The 23,478-nt window shown below is 37.7% G+C and overlaps 2 protein-coding genes across 2 annotated transcripts; one reads left to right on the top strand and one right to left on the bottom strand.

The window, feature by feature from the left end:
- Positions 1 to 3,950: 3,950 nt before the first annotated feature.
- LOC116299434 (E3 ubiquitin-protein ligase TRIM71) lies at positions 3,951 to 13,351 on the bottom strand. Its single transcript, XM_031708094.2, has 6 exons — positions 12,771 to 13,351; positions 8,135 to 8,429; positions 7,622 to 7,869; positions 6,566 to 6,897; positions 6,031 to 6,313; positions 3,951 to 5,485 (listed from the first exon to the last, which is right to left on the bottom strand). Exons 1-6 carry the CDS (start codon positions 13,336 to 13,338, stop codon positions 4,959 to 4,961), a joined length of 2,253 nt encoding a protein of 750 aa, XP_031563954.2. The 5' UTR covers positions 13,339 to 13,351; the 3' UTR covers positions 3,951 to 4,958.
- A 1,452-nt stretch (positions 13,352 to 14,803) lies between these two features.
- LOC116299426 (E3 ubiquitin-protein ligase TRIM45) lies at positions 14,804 to 22,419 on the top strand. The gene is made up of 10 exons (XM_031708086.2): positions 14,804 to 15,182; positions 16,760 to 17,096; positions 17,600 to 17,766; positions 18,378 to 18,543; positions 18,768 to 18,850; positions 18,938 to 19,230; positions 19,632 to 19,810; positions 20,251 to 20,415; positions 20,719 to 20,859; positions 21,388 to 22,419. The coding sequence occupies exons 1-10, from the start codon at positions 15,046 to 15,048 to the stop codon at positions 21,967 to 21,969; spliced, it is 2,250 nt and encodes a 749-aa protein (XP_031563946.1). The 5' UTR covers positions 14,804 to 15,045; the 3' UTR covers positions 21,970 to 22,419.
- The last annotated feature ends 1,059 nt before the right edge of the window (positions 22,420 to 23,478 follow it).

The raw sequence follows: 23,478 nt of genomic DNA, 5'->3' as shown, positions 1-23,478 counted from the left end.
ATAACATCATTGTATGTATTTTAGGGGAGTCAGTATTGTGAATGATAGTGGTTTGATTTTATTTGGTTGTTTAGAGCCTGACGGGTTATGGCTGTTGTGTTTTAGAAAAACCAATATTTCAAGCCCAGTGCAGATAGTGTAAACCATATTTGCTGGTTTTCAATCATTCCCAGGAGAATGAAGACAAGGCAACCATACGTTGGATGGTATAACAAAATTGACTAATGACGAATCTTTTGTTAAATTAATCCAACATGGCGGCATTGAAAACCATTGAAACGATAGTCCCCTTCACAGTTCCCTGCGCGATCTTGGACAATTATTCACATGTCTCTCCGCTATCATTGCAAGCTCACCGTTCGTCTCGCTTCGATGCAAAGGCTTGGCTACCTTTCAAAATGGCGCTGGGAGCTGTGAAGGGGACTATTGAGAGCAAAATAAACACGTGTTTATTGCTATTTAGTTTTGGGCTCTTTCACGCGGATATGTGGTTTGCACTCTACCATTCATATTGTTGTTCTGTAATTTGATCAAGGTTTTATTAATATCTTTTGCATTCCCATTGTATTCTGTTCGTTCCTGTATACGTAGAGCATTTAAGAGGGCGTCTCTGTAGCAGCGTGCCACTCGATCTGGGCTCGAAAAATAGATTTCTTTTATATTCCTATCATCGAAAGTACTATCTATCCTCACTACAAAATTGCAGTTAGAATTGTTCTAAATTCTTTTTTCCACCCGCTATGCGAATTTTTGTTCATCGACCCCAAATCAGTGAAAGACGCCGATTTTCGAGGTCGGCCGAGTGCTATTTCCAAAATCTGTTTTCTCGGGTTTCTCTGCACATAAAAGCTAATTTTTCTATCCAGAACTTTAGTCTAGTGTAACTTCTGCATAAAAACAGTAATAGTTTTTTTTGGAATGCGCGAATTCTGAAAAATAATTCTAACTTATCGAGACTACTGAAAGCGTGACATGGAAAGCTAAGATTATGAGACCTCGAATATTGCAAATTTCTCATTTGTGGCACCTAACCCAGCCCTAAGATATCATTCAACCTTGAGATAGGAAGCTATTTTATAGATGTGTGCAATAAAATTTGCGGCACATTGCGTTTCTACGAAATAAGCTAAGTTTCAAATTGTTCTATTTTCAGTTATTTCCTAGCGTGACACGACAGGCCGTTGGGTCTGTGACGGGTACTTCTTTGCTCATTATCCTCAATACCATTACCTAAAATATAATATGATGAATTAAAAACCTTAACTTTACAATATTTGTTCCATTATAAGAGATTTCAATGATCTACGGCTTCATTTGATAGTGTTTCTATAAGCTGTTTTGAAATTTCACCGCACAATAATATTTTTTATTTGAATATCTCGAGCTCCGCGGGAGGTCAATCGCTATTTGTTTATTTAATTGTAGTAAAGAAATCCTCGCTTTATCTCGAAACATACTAAAGAGATCCAAAAATGAGAACTGTTCTTGCCTGTAGAGCTGAATATTTATAGTTTTTTTAGTTGAAGGTAACATATCATTCATATCATTGTATTAAGTAAAGGATGCACTTGCCCGCGTTAGTAGCGTTATTCACTGTGTTATTGATCAACATTATACTTATATTAGTAGTACTTGAAATACTGAATCTATGTCTTTGTACTAAATACTAGTGAGTTAGACTAGTACGTCTAAATTGAAGGCTCTTGCAAAAAAAAAAAAAAAAAATGAAATAAAATAAAACAAAATAGCAATGCATAATAATTTTTTTTAAATATACATCTTTTAAATATAATACAAATAACCATTATTACAAATACAAATATTTATGATATAATTACCAATGAAATATCTATTTTTATTATATAATTACCAATGAAATATCTATTTTTCTCTATTTCGAAAAATTGATATCTTCACACGTGAAAATAACATGTTATTTTCAAGTGTGAAAATAACACCATTGCGATGGCTATTCAAAAATACACGAAAAGAATTGCCTGAAAAAGCCAAAACATACTTTCATTGATAATTATATAGTAAACAGAATATTACATGGGCGCTTGGAGATACGGAATTTATCTTCTCGCGTTGAAAATCTCTCATCAGCCTTCAATGTTGCAATGCCGAAAAAAATACTTAATCACTTTGAAGTACAGCTTAGATCTTTTTTGCGTTTGGTTGGGGAAGTCATTAAGGAATGCAAGTGTTCTCCGCAGTAGAATCAGTAGTGCTAGCTAGCTATACCGCAAACCGGTTGGCTCAGCTAGTTGGTTGAGCATCGGGACTTTCGTGCGGGAGGTCGTGGCTCGAGTCACAGCCGGACCAACACTCAGGGTCTTAAAATAACTGAGAAGAAAGTGCTGCCTTTGTAATTACATCTGCAAATGGTTAGGCTTTCAAGTGGCTCGGATGACCACTTTAAATGGCGGTCTCGTCCCTCCACAATCATCATTACTAACCAACATCGGAGGGACGTAAAAGAACCACTGAGGACGTAAAGAAACCCTGGCAGTGACCACTCTCAGTGCCTACACTTCATACTAACCATCTCTCATGCTTGTAGATTGCACAAAAAGCAATCTGTCATTAAAAACTCAATGTAAAGCGCCTTTGATTTTATTCATATAGAAAAGGCGCTATATAAATTCATAAGATCATTGTAAGCATTTAATCTTAGTTCAGTGAGTACACGACAGGGGCGGCGGAAGCTGAACATTATCCATTGGAGGACTTGAGGAGCGCGTCAAAACAGCCTGTACTGATTGACTGTTTTAAAATCGCCTTGAAAATAATGTTAGTTCCGAACTCATGTAGATAACCAAAGAATTTGCTTTTGTAATGAAGATGATGACGATGACGATGACGATGACGATGACGATATAATAATGGATTATTAAATCATAATAATAATAACGATAATGATGATTACAATGATGATAATAATAATAATAATACAGCAAAACAACAACAAAATAAAAACATCAATAAGAATTATCTATCAAAGACACAGGAATATCAACCATCACAGATTTTGAAAGAATGCTTTAGACGCAACCATAATAGCTTGGCTTCAAAGTAGTTGAACTTACTCGAGTAGAGTGAGAGCTGAATGTTTCTCTAAGAGAAATAAGCAATACATTGATTCATTGATTGAATAATGATAATAATAATAATAATGGTTTATTTGAAGCATATCTACAGAGTAGCTCTATGTGTTCAAAATTATTGGAGGAGCCAGTACCCGCAACCTCCACTTCCGAACCGCCGCCCCTGTATGATCATAATTTTCACAATCACTTGTTCTGTAGTTATGAATGAATTCATACGTTTGATTGCACCTGTTGCAAAAATCGTCGTCTCAGCCGAAGAACAGTCAAGACTGCAAAGTATTTTTCGAAAAAATGATAGTATATGGAGTTCGAAAATATCGGAAGGACGAAATACCTTTTCACTATAGAAAATGATGGATAATTTATAAAGGAAATAAACGTCGAGAATGTTAATGACTAGTGACAAAGATATCAATGATATATTTCCTAGAACTTAAAAAAAACTAGAAATATTCCGCTCTACAAACAAGAACAGTTCTCAGTTTTGGATCTTTATAGGGTGTTTCGAGATATTAGAGTGCTCACACTAAATCCGTGAAACAAATACTAATTTTTAGCACTAAATAGTGATAATTAAATAATAGAAAACAAAGGATTCTGTTAGAAATAGTACTAATTAGTACTATTTAATGTTCACGGTTTTAGTGCGTGCACTCTACTAAGCGAGGATTTCTTTACTAAATTTACTATAATTAAATAAACAAATAACGATTGACCTCCCGCGGAGCTCGAGATATTCAAATAAAAAAAATTACTGTGAGGTGAAATTTCAAAACAGCTTATAGAAACACTATTAAATGAAGCCGTAGATCATTGAAATCTCTTATAATGGAACAAATATTGTAAAGTTAAGGTTTTTAATTCATCATATTATATTTTAGGTAATGGTATTGAGGATAATGAGCAAAGAAGTACCCGTCACAGACCCAACGGCCTGTCGTGTCACGCTAGGAAATAACTGAAAATAGAACAATTTGAAACTTAGCTTATTTCGTAGAAACGCAATGTGCCGCAAATTTTATTGCACACATCTATAAAATAGCTTCTTATCTCAAGGTTGAATGATATTTTAGGGCTGGGTTAGGTGCCACAAATGAGAAATTTGCAATATTCGAGGTCTCATAATCTTAGCTTTCCATGTCACGCTTTCAGTAGTCTCGATAAGTTAGGATTATTTTTCAGAATTCGCGCATTCCAAAAAAAACTATTACTGTTTTTATGCAGAAGTTACACTAGACTAAAGTTCTGGATAGAAAAATTAGCTTTTATGTGCAGAGAAACCCGAGAAACCAGATTTTGAAAATAGCACTCGGCCGACCGCGAAAATCGGCGTCTTTCACTGATTTGGGGTCGATGAACAAAAATTCGCATAGCGGGTGGAAAAAAGAATTTAGAACAATTCTAACTGCAATTTTGTAGTGAGGATAGATAGTACTTTCGATGATAGGAATATAAAAGAAATCTATTTTTCGAGCCCAGATCGAGTGGCACGCTGTTACAGAGACGCCCTCTTAAGTTGTGACGTATTCCCTGGGTTCAACTGTTCACAAAAACTACTAAAATAAAAGAGGAAAATGTTCTCCTCTCATAAAGAAAATGTAATCAAGAAAGACCTTGATAGAACTGCTTTTCGTTTTGGACCCGGAAGTCATTTTTCCATACGAGTTGACCTCACACTCAACAGCTCTAATTTTTTATCATTTACATGTATTTACAAGTTATAAGGATACGATAAGATGCACTCCAAATTTCATGTTTTAATGACAGCGGGGCAGTCCTTCGCAATTCTCTTGGCATCAACAGATCTCTTGAATGTAGCATTGTATCATATAGTGTCAGATTTGACCTTTAAAACACCTGAATTCTATGATTATGCCTATCAGCCACGACCACGTGACCATCCTTTGTCATCGCAAGGCCTGTCGGGAACTTGAATTGTCCTTCTTTATCTCCTTCGCAACCGAACTTAGCAAAGAAGGTACCATCTGCTTCAAACACCTGTATCCGATGATTCTGGAAATCTGTGACGAGAATGAATCCCTCGGGATCGACTGTAATACCCGCGGGTCTGTCAAGTCTACCGTTACCACTCCCCTTGGTACCAAAATTCCACTCGAAGTTGCCTTCAGCGTCGAATTTCACGATGCGGTTGTTTCCTGTGTCGGTTACTAAGTAACCGTCGTCATGGGCGACAGCTATGTGGCTGGGACAATCGAGCTGGCCGTCACTGTCGCCAGGGGAACCAAATGACTTGATGTGGGTGCCATCGAGCTTTATCAATTGGATTCTGTTGTTGTCTTTGTCGATTATTGCGAGACTTCCATTTTTGTTTAACGCTATGCCGCTTGGATGCAAGAACTTTCCCTCTTCGGAACCTAAGAAAAACGTTCATAAAACTAAGTCAAGCAGCCAACTTTATGCACCAGTTTTGCATACCGCTGTCTTAGAAGACCTACTTCACATAAGTGTTTTACTGAATAGGGTCCTGCAAAACTTAAATGAATTAAATAATCAAAAGATAAAGTTTACAAACATGAGCATTATGATGTTAATTTGCCATTTATCATCACAATAGTTCTTGACAAATTATATTGTGTCATTAGTGAATCGATCTCTGGTTGGCATTGTAAAGATAGTAGCTTACGTCACAGCAACTTGCGCTATATGTAGACCAGCTTAAAAAAACAGCTTATTTAGAGGACAAAACAAAAGAATTTAAAATCATCTGAGAATTTGAAACCTATTATGACCTCCAAATTGAGCTGCATTTCAACTTGCTGCGAGGGATCTATACTGACTTTCTAGGTAACGGCCACCCCCTCCGTATCAGTCGTACATGTTTGGTGTACTAGCCAAAGTTACCTCTATTGGAGTGAATCTTAATTTTTTTAAACATTATTAATGATTATTAGAACATTACCTTTACTTCCAAATTTAGTAACATATTTCCCTTCTGAATTGAATAGCTGTATCCTATGGTTACCCCAGTCAGAGACTATGATCATTCCAGTGTGATCCACGGCTATCCCACACGGGTTCATGAGCTGTCCATCTTTGCTCCCCTTGCTGCCAATGTCACGCACGTGCTTGCCAAACTTATCAAACTTTTGGACTCGGCAGTTGACGAAGTCTGTGACGTAGATGTTATCTTCTGAATCTGTGGTAACGGAACTTGGCTGTTTGAATTCTCCACTTTTTGATCCCTAGAGGAGTTTAATAGAGCTTTAGCTTTTAGCTTCGGGCGTAATATACGTGTCATATCACCAATATGACAACCACGGCATAACACAAATTCGCCTCGCGGCCAGCACACACACGCAAAGCAACATGGAATGGGTAAAACACGGAATCAGTAACGTAATACTGACATGGACACCGGACTCACGGAACAGAATAAAAAACAAACTCATTAAGGATAACCTTCAACAGGTATTTTGAAATCAAATCTTTCTTACCATTGAGCCAAACTTGAGGAAAACCGGACCAACATTCTTATAGTCTATCCCTTCAACCACATTCGCCGTGAATGGTGCTCCCTGGATCTTCCTGCCTCTGATAGTGATGTTAATCACGTGCTTGCCACGTGTCACGGGCGTGTAACGCACGGACAGAGTGCCGTCCTTGTTGTTTGTCACGTGATTGCCTATGAAAAATTCTTCCGGTGCTTGGATGACCACGTGAAGGGGATTGCAGTGATCGCCTTCGAATGATTTATTGCCGAAACGATCTTTGGTCTGGATTGTAAACGTAGACTCCACTCCAACTTTTCCTGTTTTGATACCAAGGCCTAAAGACAAACGACGCCATCAAAATATAAGAACTCAGTAAAAAGTATTCGGTGCTATGATAGTTAGCATTTATTTTTTATTTTTTATTTTCAAAGTAGGAAGGGTAGTAAATAAGCAACTCGATATTACAGGATTGAACCCCTTCCTCTATCCTTTGCATCCTCTGCTTTGATCAATAAACCCCTTTCGAATTCCAAATTACCGCTGTGTTTCTTGATTACAGACTCATTTGCACAGAGTTAGCCTCGAGTTTGTGCAGAATATTCACGTGTTCCAGTCAAGGTCCGTCGAGTTTCTAAGTGTTTTTGTTGTTGAAGTTGTGCATTCTTTACTTTACCGTTGGTATTTGTGAATATTTAAACACTGATTCGAGGCTAACCCTGTGCAAATGAGTCTGTAATCAAGGAACACAGCGGCAACTTGGAATTCGAAACTGGTCTATTAAAGTCCCCTCAAGTAATAAAGCAGCTATTCAGTTACCATATGTGGCTTGATAAAAGTATGATCAGATGAAGTTTGAACTTAGAACTTAGAACTCTAAGGAATTTCCTTTAAATGAAGGAAGAGACGCAATAAATTCTGCCCGTATGCGTTACCAAGTACAGTAATCGAACATGAGTTCCCCAGAGCCGAGAGGTGACGAAATATATATTTTCCTAAAGAATACCAAAAAAAGTCATAGCTCTTTCGATAAAACCATCATGAAGTAAAATCTGTCCTCACCCGTTGCCATACACAGGGATGCAAACGTCTTAGAAGATGTCACATGACCCATCGTCATGGCAACTTCCTGCACTGCCTCATGATCCAGGATGTAATCAATTACGTCGTTTTCCTCGGGCTCCTTGTAGTCGAGCTCTATGCCATTCAATTCTTCAAGGCGATTGGTCATCAGCTGACGTAACTGAATGATTTCTACCTCGTTTCCATGTAGTAGTACATTTTCTACGAAGTCACGTGAGCTGGTATACCTATTATAAGTGAATATAATATTTTAAGCAAATGCCTCTGAGACAGTTATCTAATACAATAAGAAATTAATACGAAACGCGCTCTTATTTCTTAGTACTTTGACATTTGCCCACTTATATAAAAACCCTTTTATAGATATCCTGAAATAACCCCTGGCTAATCAACTCAGAAACACTTTTTTCGTTGTTTTCAGTTTGACCCTTTTGAGCTGCGCCACTGCTTTATGGTGGTGAATAGCGATAACATTTTTTTCTTAAACTTTACCTAAAAAGTTCCATCTCAAGTTGGTCTTGTTGAGCCCGCAGTACATTTTCTTTGGCCAGCGTCATTTCATCTACTTGAGCAATCAACTGTTGTTTCCGCGCCAAAATGCGCTTGACACACTCGTCAGCTGCCGAGCAAATATCATGCTTGACTGCGTCTGCGCGTCCGCGTAGCTTTGCGGTCATGGCTTTGACTTCATACACTGCTTCCTGGACAGGAGGGATCTTCACACCAGTGCAAAACTGCAGGAGTTCATCAATCAGAAGTTTTCTCTCATCAAGTGCCTCTCTAAGTCCTATAAAAAAGTTGAGCTGTTTTCAAACTTGTTTGGCAGTTATTTACGAAGTGGTGGTCATGTTGATGGTTTTCACGTCGGCCATGTTGGAGGAACTTGCCAATTAATTCTTTTTTTTATATCCTCCATCATGGCCGCCGTGTCTTTTGTTATTTAATTCTCTTGGGAATGGTTGAAAACCATCAATAGATCGTCTTCATAACCGCCATCTTGTTTGAATTTAACAAAAGAATTATCATAGTTATGGGGCATATCTTTTTCATATCAAGCAATACGGCCGTCAGATGTTTAAATTGCATGTGCACTAAATATAGTTCTGTTAGAAATGATTGAAGAACAGCAGGGTAATCCACTACCGATATAAAGAAGCTTGTGAATGCATAAAAGCTACAATATCTCTTGCCATCTTTTCTTATCCAATCGCAATATTAAGAGTTCGTTCTAACGGGACTGTTCGGTCCACCATATTGGACACGAACCAATTTATTATAGGTAGGTTATTATGACCAGTTATCCTCTAAAAAAAGATAAAAAATGGTCGCCATATGATGGTTGGAGTAATAAAACAGACAGACCATGGCCAGAAGCAAATATTTTGTTGATCATTTCATTCAAAATAGCGGTCTTAGCATTGAATTCAATCGTTGAATAATTTGAGTGAAAATACCAGGCAATTAAATATTATTTACATTGACAATTTAAGTAAATATTTCTAAAGGAATTGGAGAATAAAGCCCTAAAAAAATAATTTATCCAAACAGCAGATATCGACAACGACAACAACATCAATAACAGGTGTTACTAGCAGGTACTATCTCTACACAGTGAAAATACGTCCTCAATAAGCGCATGTGCTACTGCTATGAGAAATAATCGTGATAGGAAAAATAGGAATCTACTATACATGTGAACGATACATATTTATTTTAATTAACCTAGATAATAGGAACTAATTTAATTGAGACTGATAGGAAATATTATGAGAGTTCATTAAATTGCAAATGCTGAGGTTTGGTGCTTTGGTGTTATTCTCGGACTTACAATCCGACGACAGTGTGGCTTCGCATCTACGAGGCTGTAGCTTTAAAAACCAATGCTTTTTACGGAGCAATGAAAAAACGACAAACGATACGGCAAATTTTGTAGTCTCAGTAACGCTTACCAAACCCGTAATTATGTATGTCATTGGATGATTCGTGCAAAAACAATGGGAAGCCATTTCAATGTTATGGCATGTCGTACCGTGTACGTGTTGTAAGTTAGAATCTTACACCTTCCAACTCACGGCAGTTCCTCACGGCATATTGAAATAAAACCTTCTTATAGAACAGACTGAATGGCTTTCTTAGTAAAAGTTTGTGACATATTTTTGAGGAAGAACAAGAAAAAGCTTTCAATTTATATTTTATAATCAATAAACATCTTGTAATGACATTTGTCTAGAAAGATATGTTGGCAAGTAAGTCACTGAATATGGTGTCAAGTTATTTGACTCAAGACTGGAAAACTTTGATTCCAGGAACTTTTGAACTCAATATTGTTTTTTTGTATAAGAATTTCACATATAATTATAAAAGTTTGAGTCACTCTGGCATCATGTTCAAGTTTTGCGAAACACGGATGTTTTTACTAGTTTTCGCGATTCACGCGCTGATTTATGGCTGAATAACGATCACGCAAAAAGCCTTACTTCTCACTAGCTGAAAAACTAACTTTAAATTGTTGGTATTATGTTATTTCGTACATTACTTCTTCAAGCTTAGATTGTTTTAGGCATACTATTTAAGGAAAAGTCATCGCATCGATATAAAATTAATCGAAAACGTTGTTTTTTTAATTTTTGTCGAAACCTAAAACAATCTCTGGACGTACTGATCAAAGTTAGGGCACAGCTATCTCATAGAACGAAGTACAATTTAGTGTTTTAAGTTTTGCGGACGAAGGAAAACTGGAGAATCTAAAGAAAAACTCTTGAATCAAGGAAGATACTTGATCTTTGACTTTGTTTTAAAATTTTCATTTATCTCATGATCAGTTCACTTCGCGCTCAAATCCGCAACTCGCCTAGACCTACATGTTCGTATAAAAAAACACGCAGAGAACGTGTTCATTACGATTTTGCACAGAGATGAAATAATTCTATAAAAAAAGAAAACAAAAAATTTGCCATACATACCAGCATGCAGAGAATTAATTTGCCGTGGGACTTACGGATCTAGCCTCACCGTACGAGAAATTCCTAGATAAACTTTGACATGTTTAAGATTGGACGTCATATGACGTCGATCTGTCTGTCAAAACCAACAGGTTGGTTGGTTTTCGTAAAGCTGCAGTGAGTGTTGTTAACAGAAAATTAGACTTTTATTGGTAATTATAAAACTTGGTTAAAAGTTTGGTAAACACGGGGTGGTGTGAGCGACGAATGCGTCGCCTCTCTACGCAGTAGTGTAGTAGCTTCGATACCTGAGTGGACCTTGCTTGTTGGTTCGCTAATGTGCTTTGAAGGTTTTTCTTCCGGGTTTTCCGGTTTTCTTTCCTCCGAAAAAAAGATCAACTTCTAAATTCAAGTCGGATTGGGCGTCGAAAACTTAAACTCGATTCCCTGGCTCGAGACATCAATTAGTCACTCCTTTCTTAAATTCGAAGAGAGTTAAAATGTTAAATGTATTTTAGGTTAGAGATGTTTCAAGATGTTCTTAATCGAGAGTTTGTACGGAAAACTAAAAATCTTAAAAGTGAAGTATTTTCTCGGTATTAATCGAACTTCCACCAACGAACGACGCTATGACAGAAAACTTAGCACTTTGTGCCAAACCCACGTACACAGCAAATATATTTATGAATCAATTTTTCAGAGAAAATAAGAAGAATATGTCTGGCACGGACGCCTTATCCATAAACTCTCCATATATCGGTTCACTGGTCAAAAACATTGCATCTAACTTAGGCTGCAGGGTTCACATTTGAATAATCCTTTGAAACTACCTTGCAGCCTCAATATTGAATACTTTGTATTTGACCAGTAAACCAATGTATGGAAAGTGGTGAATGAATGTGTGTCTTTACCAAATCCTACTCAGCCAGTCAATTAGTGTGCATGCGCCCTGCAAAACTTCTTTTGTGTGCCTTCGCCGTACCCTGACCGTGACGTCATCGTATTTTCATTGGCCAAGCAGTACAGTGTGCTCGTTCGCTGTGATATGTTTTTTAGATGCCTACAAATGCTTAACCATTTATTTTTTATCGTTATTCCAAATTTACTCAATCTGTCTCCATGCAATTGCTAAGATGATTGAAAAAATTAAGTAGAGGTTGATGATGTCCAGATTGTGATTTCAAAGGTAACCACGGATTTGCACTTTTAAAATGTTTACTTCCTGGAAAATCTTTCAAGAATTTCAGTGGTGTTATGACGTACGAATATTTTTTTGTCTTCTCTGTATTTAACTACCATATTTTCCAGACACCTTTCTACCCTACATAGTATTGATTTCCAGAAATTTCTGAAAACCTCAACCTGGGACGGGACACTCCGCAAAAATGAAAAGCAAATAAAGGTGCAAATGCCTTTGATCCAAGCTGTGCTATATCTGTCATATCTTGCTGGCTATCGATACTGCATCTTATCGCGTCTTCAGTCCTCAGTAAAGTTGGTCCCAATAACGTTAGAGTGACCCCAGCAAATCCGTGAAACACTAATTACTAAATAGTACAAAATAGTGCTAGTTAAACAATAGAAAACAATGGAATTTGCATGAAATTGTGCTATTTAGTATTACTAAAGTTTCACGGATTTACTGTGGTCATTCTAACCCTACCCCTATAAGATTCCCGTCTCAATATGTAAGCTTTTCAAAAAACATAATCAGTGTTATGTCCACCAAAATTCTCTAATTTGTCGTTTCTAAAGGTCTTCTTAAAGATTTTTAGCTGAGACTGCTTTCTAAGTTCTTTTTTACGGAGAAAGATGCACATTCCTATATATGCTGTTGTGTTAGGGCCTTGCCTTGCCGTGGCTCCAGGGAATATAAAGGGAAGTAGGAAAAGAGGGCTGGAATAATAATATGAGAACCATGAGAACCTAATTATGAAGTAATGCAGTTAATTGGTAGCACTAGAAGGTGTCTACTTCTTCCAACTTAGGAATCTATATGAAATTTCCTTCGCAATATGTATAAAACTTATAATTCCAAGTAAACGAATAGCGTTTTATGTAGTTCTGTCTCAATGAAATGGGCCTAGTTTAAAATTTTTTCATTCAGTCAGAGTTTGAACCCGGTTTGAGAGTATAAGTAAATTTTCATTCAGTCAGAGTTCGAGAGTAAAACAAAAATATCTTACCTGTATATTTATGGCCGCGATGGTTCAGAATCGTACATTCCCGGCAGATCAAGCAATCACATTGGGTGCAGTAAAACATATAGAACTCATCCCCATGTTGCGTACAAAAGGACGGGCGATGCAGCGTCTTTCTGTCGGCCTGAAGAGTGTCCATGGACAATATTCTGTGGTCTTTGGTAACACGAATTCTTCTGTGAGCATGAACGCAAGTAACACACAAAAACTCGGCGCAATCCAGACATCTTGAAGTTGCTTCGGAATTGTCTTCACAGTTGGTACAATGAAGGACGTATTCTTTACTCGATTTGACGGAAAGTTGGTCCAAAGCGTTGGTGAGAAGAAAATTATCTGGTAACATTTTGGGGCCATCGTCGGGAATCGCCGTCAGTTTACGACAAAGAGGACAAACGAGAGATTTAGTCCCTGCGCCAATTAGATCGTAACTCTCAAGACACTTGAGACAGAATGAATGTAGACAGGAAAGAATTTTTGGCTCTTTGAAGACTTCCTGGCAAGCGCGGCATTCAAGACTTTGAGGGGAATATCCCTCGTCTTTAACCGTCGCCATTGTCAATCAGATAGATTTTAAGTTCTTTGGCTGTGATCTAAAGAAAATCATGTTTTATTCATGACAAACTTGCTGGTTTTCTTTTGAAATATCCTGTTGCTCATTCAGGTGGACTTTGAAGTGTTGATGTAATTGTCAAATGAATTATTTATAAGGTTTGTTTTCGTTTTTTCACCTAAGACTTGAAAAAATAAACTGACTACGGAGCCAAGATACTAGACACAAACACCAGTAAAAAAGACTCCAAAAGAGACCAATAGAATAACTTTTCTTGGGTAATTTTTGGAGTTTCTAACTGTTAAGAAACTTAGTGTAATAAATGGTTGTTTCATTTGCCACGCTTGGTTAAGTGATGGTTTTACTTATTCTTTGTTTCCAACATCCATTTGACTTCGGTGATTTTGTTTCCAAAAGCAACCTGCAAAGGTCGGACTTCCTAGTCCTAAACACTACACCTGTTTTCGCTTCGCTAAACCTATCTTTCCTTTCTAGTTTTCGGACTATAATAAGTAAGCTAGTATTCAAAGATCGAGTTACAATAGTTCACTTGAAGAAACTAGGCATTTTTTAGCTTCGTTCACCTCAAACACACATAACATAAAGCGAATTGTAGTCAATCAAAGATTGAATATATTTTGATAAATATGTTATTTATTACTATTTACTGTCGTTTTATTGACAAACAAATTATCCTGCATGGACAAAGCGACATTGAAATTTTGAGGGTTTATTTTCAAGGACTTGTATTATTTTGGCCAGGATTGCTCGAAATTGTCTACTATCGGAAAAGAGAATAAAGAATGGATATCAATTTAAATAAAAACAAAACTGATGATGTAATTCCGAAAGAAAAGGTTTGTTAAACTAGCTCAATACGTCCACCAGTATTTTCGCGCCAAAAATCAAAACCACTCGTCTTGATCCACCAATAAGGAGTCAAATCTTTAGGACGCGTGATGTTTTCGCGGGAAAACTAAGCCATGGTAATAAAAAAATACTAACGCTAGATCAAGCAGAACTAGCACCGAAATGTTGTTCAACACTGCGATAAATAGTTTTTGCCACGTCAGATGAACCTCATATTGTATTTTTTTCAACGTGTATTTTGAAGCGGAGAACATAATTTTTTAAATTTTCGTATCTCTTGACTTTTCTCAATATGAATATTCAGAACAAGCTGCATATTGAGTGAAAGAAATCTTTGTTTATTTTAACAAGTTTCCGTTGAAAGACGTTTTTGGTGTTTCATTAATTTCTACAAAAAACCCAAGTTTTGTTTCTCTCGTTTCTCTGTCTATTTGCTAATTTTTTTTCAGCTTTTTATGATGTTTATTGAAACCAATAAAAAACAGTGCGAACTCGAGCGAGAAGTCCAAATTAAAATTTTTCCTGCGCGATGGCAATTAATTCCCATGGTAATAATGAAGAAAGAATAAGATTTAAGTCGTGTTCTTCAAATGGCATAAAAATAGGGTTTTAAATTCAGTGCATTTGAATGGCTTTTTTGATTGACAAAAGTCACAATCAGTCACAGATGAGTCAACTCACCCGTCCAGGAGTCATAGACCGATCAAAATACCTGCTGTTCAAACTTATCCTCCTTTCAGTCATGATCAACTCTACCGTGAACCAGATCTTATTGTATCAAGTCTTTCAAATATGAATCCTTCTTAGATTTCTCAGCTTCGAAAATAATCGACCAAAACGATGAGTTCCGTGGTGGTTAACAAGATAACAGATCATTACCGTCTGGCCTGTGGGATTTGCCAGAACACGTACAACAACCCAAGAGTTCTGCCCTGTTTGCATTCATTTTGTCTCGGGTGCTTGGACAAAAGTATAAGGTATATATTGTAATCATAAATTCAACACTCCCTTAAACTTTCCCAGGTCTTTCAAACACAAGAGCTTGCCTATAAACCTACCCTTCGACTTCCTTAAAGTCAAATCTATTGATTTTTTAAAGTTTTGTGTCTTTATTTTCAAACCAACTTTGGTACTTTCTATGTATATAGTTCTATATAGCAGTCAGCATTAAAGAGCTTCCCAGGAACTGAGAATGTATTAAAAGTTCAATGACATATGATGATGGTAACATCATGTAGAAATTCAAAATTAATTGTGTGAAATAAAACGAATTTTGTGTAATAAAATATAGCTGTTCGTCAAAAACTTTCGAGCTGATTTTATAGATTGACACATTGAAAGCTCAAAACAGGCGAAAATTCTCTCCTTAAGACTGATATTGTTAAAATATTTTTTGAGGGCCAACAACATCAACATTGACAACATCAATCAGATAATTGGCTTTCGTTGCTGTCATGTTCCTTAAATAGCTCAAAATGATGCAAACGTTCACAGAAACGTGGCATTTTACGCATATTTTGAAGTTTGAAGTTCGCATCTTATTAAGCAAACCAATCCCGAGTGTATTTTGATGTGTTACTATCCTTGAAACTTTAGTTATTTTGAAGATTTTTAGGGTTGAACACCTAAACAAAATGATGGAAAGAAAGAAAAAAAAAAAAAAAAAAAAAAAAAAAAAAGGAAAGAAAAAAGCCTCTCCCACAATAACTTCGAGCACTGAGACTCAAATGAAATTAGAATTTCTTATCCTAGAACTAGCTAATTTACTCAGTTTATCTGTTATCGCATGATATAAACTATTTTTGCTCAAGTGTGAATATATTTTTAACGCGAGAAAATCGTTCTTAAAATATATTTTCAACAACTGCAATTTCCTAACAGGATAAACCAGTCGGCTTAAAGTTTTACAAAATTTATATGTTTACACAAACATAGTAGCGCTCAAATAAGTTGTAAAAACAAAATTTTAGATAATTTTTTTCTGTCTTTGCCTTAAAAAATGTTTCTTGACTGAAGCAAGAAATGATAAATAACTTTAAGGAAACAATTTTGTTCCCCAAAATTTAGCCAAATTCTTACGTTTCCGTTTCTTGAAATACTTTTATATTTAGTTGAATTCAATGTTATTGATCTTTTGATCTCTCGAGCGCAAATATTCCATGTGAGAGACAGGATTTTTAAAATGATGGTCACCAGCTAATTTGAAGTTTGATCCTTCCTGCAACCTGCTTAAAAAATATCAGCGAATACGTAATTATAGGCAGTTATGGTTTCTAATGAACACTTTGAACGGATAATATTGATCGCCGATTCGATCTGTGTGAAGGCATTATGGGTCTGGTTCTGGTAGAAAAGAAGCTGAGATTCATGTGCAAGACATTTTGCTATTCTCTCTTAAGCGGGATCCCCTTTTCGCCAAATACTTCATGTAAATTCAGCAAAAAGCAGCCATATTTTCTGTACGTCCTCTTAAATGGTTTTTCAAGAATGCATAGGAGGTAGATTCAGTGTATTAAGCTTTCCATTCATATAAAATCGGTTCTGTATCTAATAGGTCACAGGACAGGAAATTGCTTTGCCCAACATGCAACCAATCAGTGCCCGTTCCCGCAAAAGGAGTCGAGACGTTCCCCATCAATTTTTTCATTGACAACATGTTGACAGTCCTGGCCGTACAAAACCCAACAAAATGCACCAACTGTGAAGATAGTGCCCAGGCTACAGAGCGCTGCCTGGATTGCGTGGAAAACCTCTGTAACAACTGCGTGCATGCTCACAAGAGAATCCGCCAGACAAAAGACCACAGGATTCTTACTTTTGAGGAGATTTTGGCCAATGAAGTCAGAGAGACGATTAAATGTCCGTCGTTTTGTGGAATGCACCCAAGAGAGGTGAGACAAGTTCATAAAAAAAAAAAAAAAAAAAAAAAAAAACTGCAAAAGTAATCTTAATTAATTTAAAAATTCTAGGATGAAACGATTTTTTGAGCTTTAGGTATGACGGGGGGGATCCAGTCCTTTTTCCCGCCCAGCCCCTTTGCCTGGATCTACCACTCAGGAGATTTTGTTTTCACACATAACTCCTGGGAAGAAATAGAATCCAATAGTGGTCAATATGACTTTTCTCTAGGAAAGTTAAAATGACCCATTGGGGACAAGGTACTCCTTTATATTTATAGTTATACAGCCGGTCGTATACAGTGTGTTCAAACATGTGATTCAAAATCCCTTGAGATATAAATAACATTGAAATTTGATCAATGAGAAGTAAGGTAATGAGGAATGCTTTGTTATCGTCAACCAAGATGATGGTTATAACGTAACATACACATACTCTATACCTAACTCCGACGTATTAACTATAATATATATTCTATATATAATAATAATTCAAGGTACTGAAGTACTTCTGTGAGACATGTGACGAGGCAATCTGTCGTGACTGCGCGATCTACGAACACAGAGATCACATCTATGTTGACTTGAAAGAAGCTGTCAAACGCTACAGATCCACTATCACCAACATGTTGGACAACAGCAAGAGGAAAATACCCGTTGTTAGGTAAAAATATTATTTGTGATACCGAAAAGTATCTCGCAGGTGCGGGCTTCCTGTGGAATCCAGAAATTAACCGTGATGAATTTCGATAAAGCACAGTTCTCGAACAATCAGATCGCGCGTACTATCTAACGATGTTTTATTAAAAGTGAATACGAGGCGACGTGGCTGAGTGTTTCTTCTGCTTTTCGAGTGCTCTACAGCTTCCAAAGTGTTTATATCACAGTACAGAGGCATAAGCAGTCGTTTTATAGTACTTTAATAAATATTTTTGAATGTTTTTGCGCGAGTGTGTCTTTGTCTTCTGACTATATAAATGGTAGCCAGCCAATTAGTACGCGCGTTATATTTGATCATAAAAAATGAAAAATGCGCGCGTGATGCTGTTGTAAAAATGTACGCGAAAATTGCCAGAACACCAAAGAAGTGTCGGTTCTTTAGTGTAAAAGCAATCCCCAAGTGCTGTTGTAATTGTACACAGCTATTCTTTTACAAGATACATGCCAATGACGAAAAAAACTGAAACGTGATCGTGCTATGTGCATGCATAAAGCATTTGCCTCCAGCAAATCCGAAAGCGACGTTTATAACATTTGTTTTATGATGTATTATAGGATTGCAGTTGATGAGGTGAAGGAGGTGCGACAGAATCTAAACGAGCGGGTGGAAACAGTCAAGAGAAGCATCCATGAAACAATACAAGGACATATCAAAGCACTGGAAGAACAAGAAGCGGATTTGATTAACACGCTGGAGAAGATCTACCAAAGAAAGGAAAAGGTATTCGTCCATTTATTCATCCATCCATCCATCCATCCACCCACCCACCCACCCACCCACCCACCCACCCACCCACCCATCCATCCATCCATCCCATCCATCCATCCATCCATCCAAACATCCATCCATCCATCCATCCTTCCATCCATCCATCCATCCATCCATCCATCCATCCATCCATCCTAGACCAATTGTATTAATAGATTTCCATTTTGTTCTTTCAGGTTTTGACAAATCAACAAGAAATTCTCGAACTTGATCTTTCTAACCTTCTCAGCAGCAGTGACTTTACAGAAAATGTTCTCAGGTATTTCCATCTGCAGCGGCAGCTATTCAAACAGCTCATTTCTCATTTCTAATAGCATTGTATTAAAATACTATGTATATTTTTCAGGTATGGAAACGAGGCTGAAGTCATGCTTGTGAAGCCGCAGATTGTCAGCAGACTCACTCAACTCAACGACCACGAATCACAAACCGAACCTGAAGATAACGATATAGTTTACTTCACATCAAATGACGCAGCTCTTTCCAAGGTCATTTTAAGGCTCGGTAAAGTAACGACAAGCTCAGCATTCCCTCTACTGACATGCGCAGAAGGCCCAGGGCTGGTTCGCGCCAAGGTTGGATATGTTGCTAAGTTCACTGTTTTGGCCAAGGATCGAAGTGGAGAGGCCTGTACATCAGGTATAGTTAAAACAATATCGGCTCCTTGTGCTCGACACAGTTTACTTAATTCAATTAAAACAACAAAAGACTCCATGTTATACAATAGAACGAAGCTGACAACGAATACAATAGGTTTGCGGTACATGCGGAAGGACACAAAATATCGGTGCCTTGTTAAATTCATGGTCTCTTGATCCCTTATAATTATGATACTCTAGGGAATGTCGATTCGTCTGAAATTACTTAACATCCTATCATGATTTGTTGGCTTGTTTACCAAGTCTAAGAACTTAAAACTCTCCTAGGATATCAGTGTCATGACCTTTCAAATATCACAGAACAATGAAGCAAAAGAAAATTGCACACAGAAATCGGGAAATAATCAATAATAACTCATATAATTTCTTATTTGCTTTAAGGTAACGATCCAATATCGGTTAAAATACGTTGTCCATCTGGCTCCCCCTTGATTGCGGATGTTGTGGATAATGAGGACGGCACCTATACTGTCTCTTTTACTCCATGTATGAAGGGAGACCACGAAGTTAACGTTACACTCAGAGGCAAACACATCCAGGGAAGCCCCTTTGATCTGCAGGTAAGCAAGACATACTTAAAAGCGCAGATTCGTATGAGAGAAAGAAATAAAATAAATGGCAATTAATAGACAAATATTAGTGGTGATAAAAAAATAACCATTCAGCACGCGAGAAATTTGTAAGTTATCGTAGAACAGTGGTTCGACGGAGTGGCTCTTCTTCCAAATGGATTTTAGAACCTAAATTTTGTTGAGATAGGAAAACAGGAGAAATGCCTTCAAAGCACAAAAGAGAACCAACGTACAAGCATTTAAATCTACTCACATCTACTCTACTCACCCGGCACCGAGTCCGGGTATCGAACCTGGTTTGCCTAGTGCTACGCCACCCGTGCAACAGCTTTAAAAGCTGCATTGCCTGTTTCCTTTAAAACAAAGACGGGGAAATAGATAAATGCACCCTCTTTGCGCATGCGTCAAACTGTACATATCTTTATCAGGTGACTGCTGGAATCGACTGTGAGAAGATCTCTTCACCAGTCCTAACCCTGACTCCAGCTGGAGAGGATTCCAATTCATCTGATGAAACCCATGAGCCATGGGGCGTCGCAATCAATCCAAAGGGTCAGCTGGTTGTGACAGATCATCATAACCACTCCATTCAGGTATGAAATCCATAACGTGGGATCCCTGTGGTTCAAATAGATATTCCTTCACTTCGTCAGCCATGTTGTATATTTTAATGTTCAAATAACACGATAATAAGTGTAAGAAATTAACAGAACCTCATGATCACGGTTGAAATGATAATATGTTCAAATGTTCTCAGTATTGATCCTATTGGCAACCATTACACAAGAAAGTCATACTCTAGGGAATGACATGTGGTCTGAAATGGAAAAAAACATTACGCCCAGGGTAAAAGGGGCTTTTGCTAAAGGATACTAAGTCAATTTTGATGTGTTTAGATTTATGATGCTAATGGCCAAATGGTGTTTAAGTTTGGCATCCGCGGTAAGGGAGACGGGGAGGTCTGGTACCCAGCGGGAGTGGCGGTTGACAAAGGAGGCAACATCTTTGTATCAGATCATGGTAACAACAGGATACAGGTTAGTAATGAACACTATGAGTATTTATTGTATATTAACTTCAAATTGCATCGATACCCAGTCAGGGCACATCTAGTTCACAGATCGAACCCTGAAACGACCTCTGGGCTGATCTAAGTCAGGGCTTTGCTAAACTCACAGATCGAACCCTAGCAAACAATTAACCTCTTGGTTGATCAAAGTCAAACTCACAGTTTAAATTGGAATTAAGCTTGTAGAAGAAAAAAAACAGAAGAAAACCCTCGAATCAAGAGGGAACCCTAACTCTACTCACCTGTGTCTTACCGAGCCCAGGAATCGAATTCAATACTCCAGAGGCAGCAAATTCATGTTCTCTTTCCGCTATGGATCGTTTTTCACAAGAAAAGTTCACTGCGCATGCTCGACAGACTTGCATGTAGTACAATCTCGTACCCAGAGCCCTTATTTCTTACTGCGCATGCTCAAAGAAATAATTGTTTCGTTGAGCATGCGCAGTAAGAAATAAGGGCTTTACTTTTACCTTTTTTACAATTTTTTTCCCCCCAGGTATTTACACAAGAAGGAGAATTCATTCGTAAGTTTGGCAGCAAAGGAACAGGTTCTGGTCAACTCAAAGGTCCATGTGGGGTCGCGGTGGATTCCAATGACCGCGTCATTGTCGCAGATCGCGACAACCACCGAATAAACGTCTTTGACGTCGATGGAAATCCGATTTTCCGCTTCGGCAGTTACGGAGATGCCGACGGAAAGTTCAACTGCCCTCGGCACATCTCGGTTACTCCAAAAGGGGAGATTCTTGTCTCCGACGCTGGTAATTTCCGTATTCAGGTCTTTGATAGCCAAGGTAATTTTCTATACAAGTTTGGAGAAAAAGGCACCAATGATGGTCAGTTCAGCTGCCCTGCTGGTATCTCCACGGATTCTGAAGGCCATGTTGCTGTAGCAGATTTAAAGAACCTGAACGTCCAAATTTTTAACTCTGATGGAGAGTTCGTCAAGAAGATTGGAAAGGATCCTGATTCGTCTAAGGACAACAGTTTCTTTTGCAAACCAACTGGCATAGCGATATCAGAGAATGGAAACATTGCTGTGGCGGACAGAGGAAGCCACCGAGTACAGCTATTTTAAGGACATGCAGTATTCTCTGGTTGATACCACATGACAACAGTGTTTTATTGTAATTGTAGCCTCATTCTGAGCTGATTGATACCAAACAATAGAATGCTCTCTGGTTGATACCACATGACGGGCAGTGTTTTATTGTTATTGTAGCCCTATTCTGAGTTGATTGATACCAAAAAATATAATGCACATGACGGGCAGTGTTTGCCTGTCATTGTAGGCAAGTGCTAAAGTTCTTAAGATTCATTAAGGTGATTTCATTGACACCAAGCAAATGATATGTGTATATTAATGAATTTCGATCTTTTTCATTATAATACAAGTATATTACAGGTAATAATTTAAAAGTGTTTGATATATAACTGCTGATAAAGTGAAAGAGAAAATGAAGTTCAATGTAAATCTGAATAAATTAGGCTACCTACAAATTCAATAAACCCATTTAGCATAAGGGAAGGTACTTTTTTATCGGAAGGAGTTGGTGGGGGGATGGAGGGCGGGGGGGGGGGGGGGGGGGGGGGGGGGGGGGGGGATGGAGGGCCTGGGGGGATTCGCCGGGTAAACTTTTTAAAAACGTCGTAGTCCTCCCCCTTTCAATAGGAAATTCATGTCCTCCTATTAGGTCAAGAAGGAGACAGTCTTTGCCAAAACATGGCTTGACCATCCTGAACAGTTTAAATTATTACTGATGATCCCCCCTCTGCCCAGTCCTCCCTCAATAAGAAAACGTACTTTACCTAACATATCGTATAATCATATAGTTATATAGTGTATACTAGAAAATGCGAGTGCGTTATTGGATATTCTATGGTATCCATTCAAGGTGTAAACCATTGTGCATAGCGTGACTAGTGTATACTAGTGTATATCATTATATCAAATATATAGAAACGAAACAGTAATGTAAACGATCAATGTATAATAGACCTCTTCGGCTTGGGGTAATGTTGTCCCATTCCAGACCATGAGAATAAGATTCTTTGTTTGAGCTGTATCCATATTCATGTGTCTTCTCATGTGCAACCTAACGCAAACCTTAAACAAAGAAATGATACTCTAGGGAATGACATGTGGTCTGAAATGGGAAAACATTACGTCAGAGCCGAAGAGGTCTATTAACAAATAAAACAGCCTTTTCTGTGCTCCGTTCAGTAATAAAGCACGCAGGAAGTGGCGTAAGCACGAAAAAAATGTAAGGGGAAACACCAGGTGTAGGTGAGTGCTTCTCACACTTCTTGAGTGCTTACGGCGTTTCTTAGATGCTTTATCACTGAACGGAGCACGGAAGAAGCTGTTTTATTCGTTTTATTATACAGTTACTAATCTTATTTTGGTATTGAATTTATTTATTTACTTTGCGCGCGCGGATAGCGTAAGCAATGTGCTCCGTTCACTAATAAAGCACAGTTTGCGACCAATCAGTGCCAGCGTACTATCCTAAGTATATAATAAATATCATTATATAAACGCTTTGAGTAACTATTATACGGCCAAAAAAAATGTTGTCAGTAAAAA

The sequence above is a fragment of the Actinia tenebrosa genome, unplaced genomic scaffold (genome assembly GCF_029948245.1).
Source record: "Actinia tenebrosa isolate PJP-AT-01 unplaced genomic scaffold, QUT_ActTen_1.0 PGA_scaffold10__47_contigs__length_13832649, whole genome shotgun sequence".
In the NCBI taxonomy this organism is placed as follows: Eukaryota; Metazoa; Cnidaria; class Anthozoa; order Actiniaria; family Actiniidae; genus Actinia; species Actinia tenebrosa.
The sequence above is the reverse complement of the archived record's forward strand: the minus strand, read 5'-3'. Positions and strand labels throughout refer to the sequence as shown.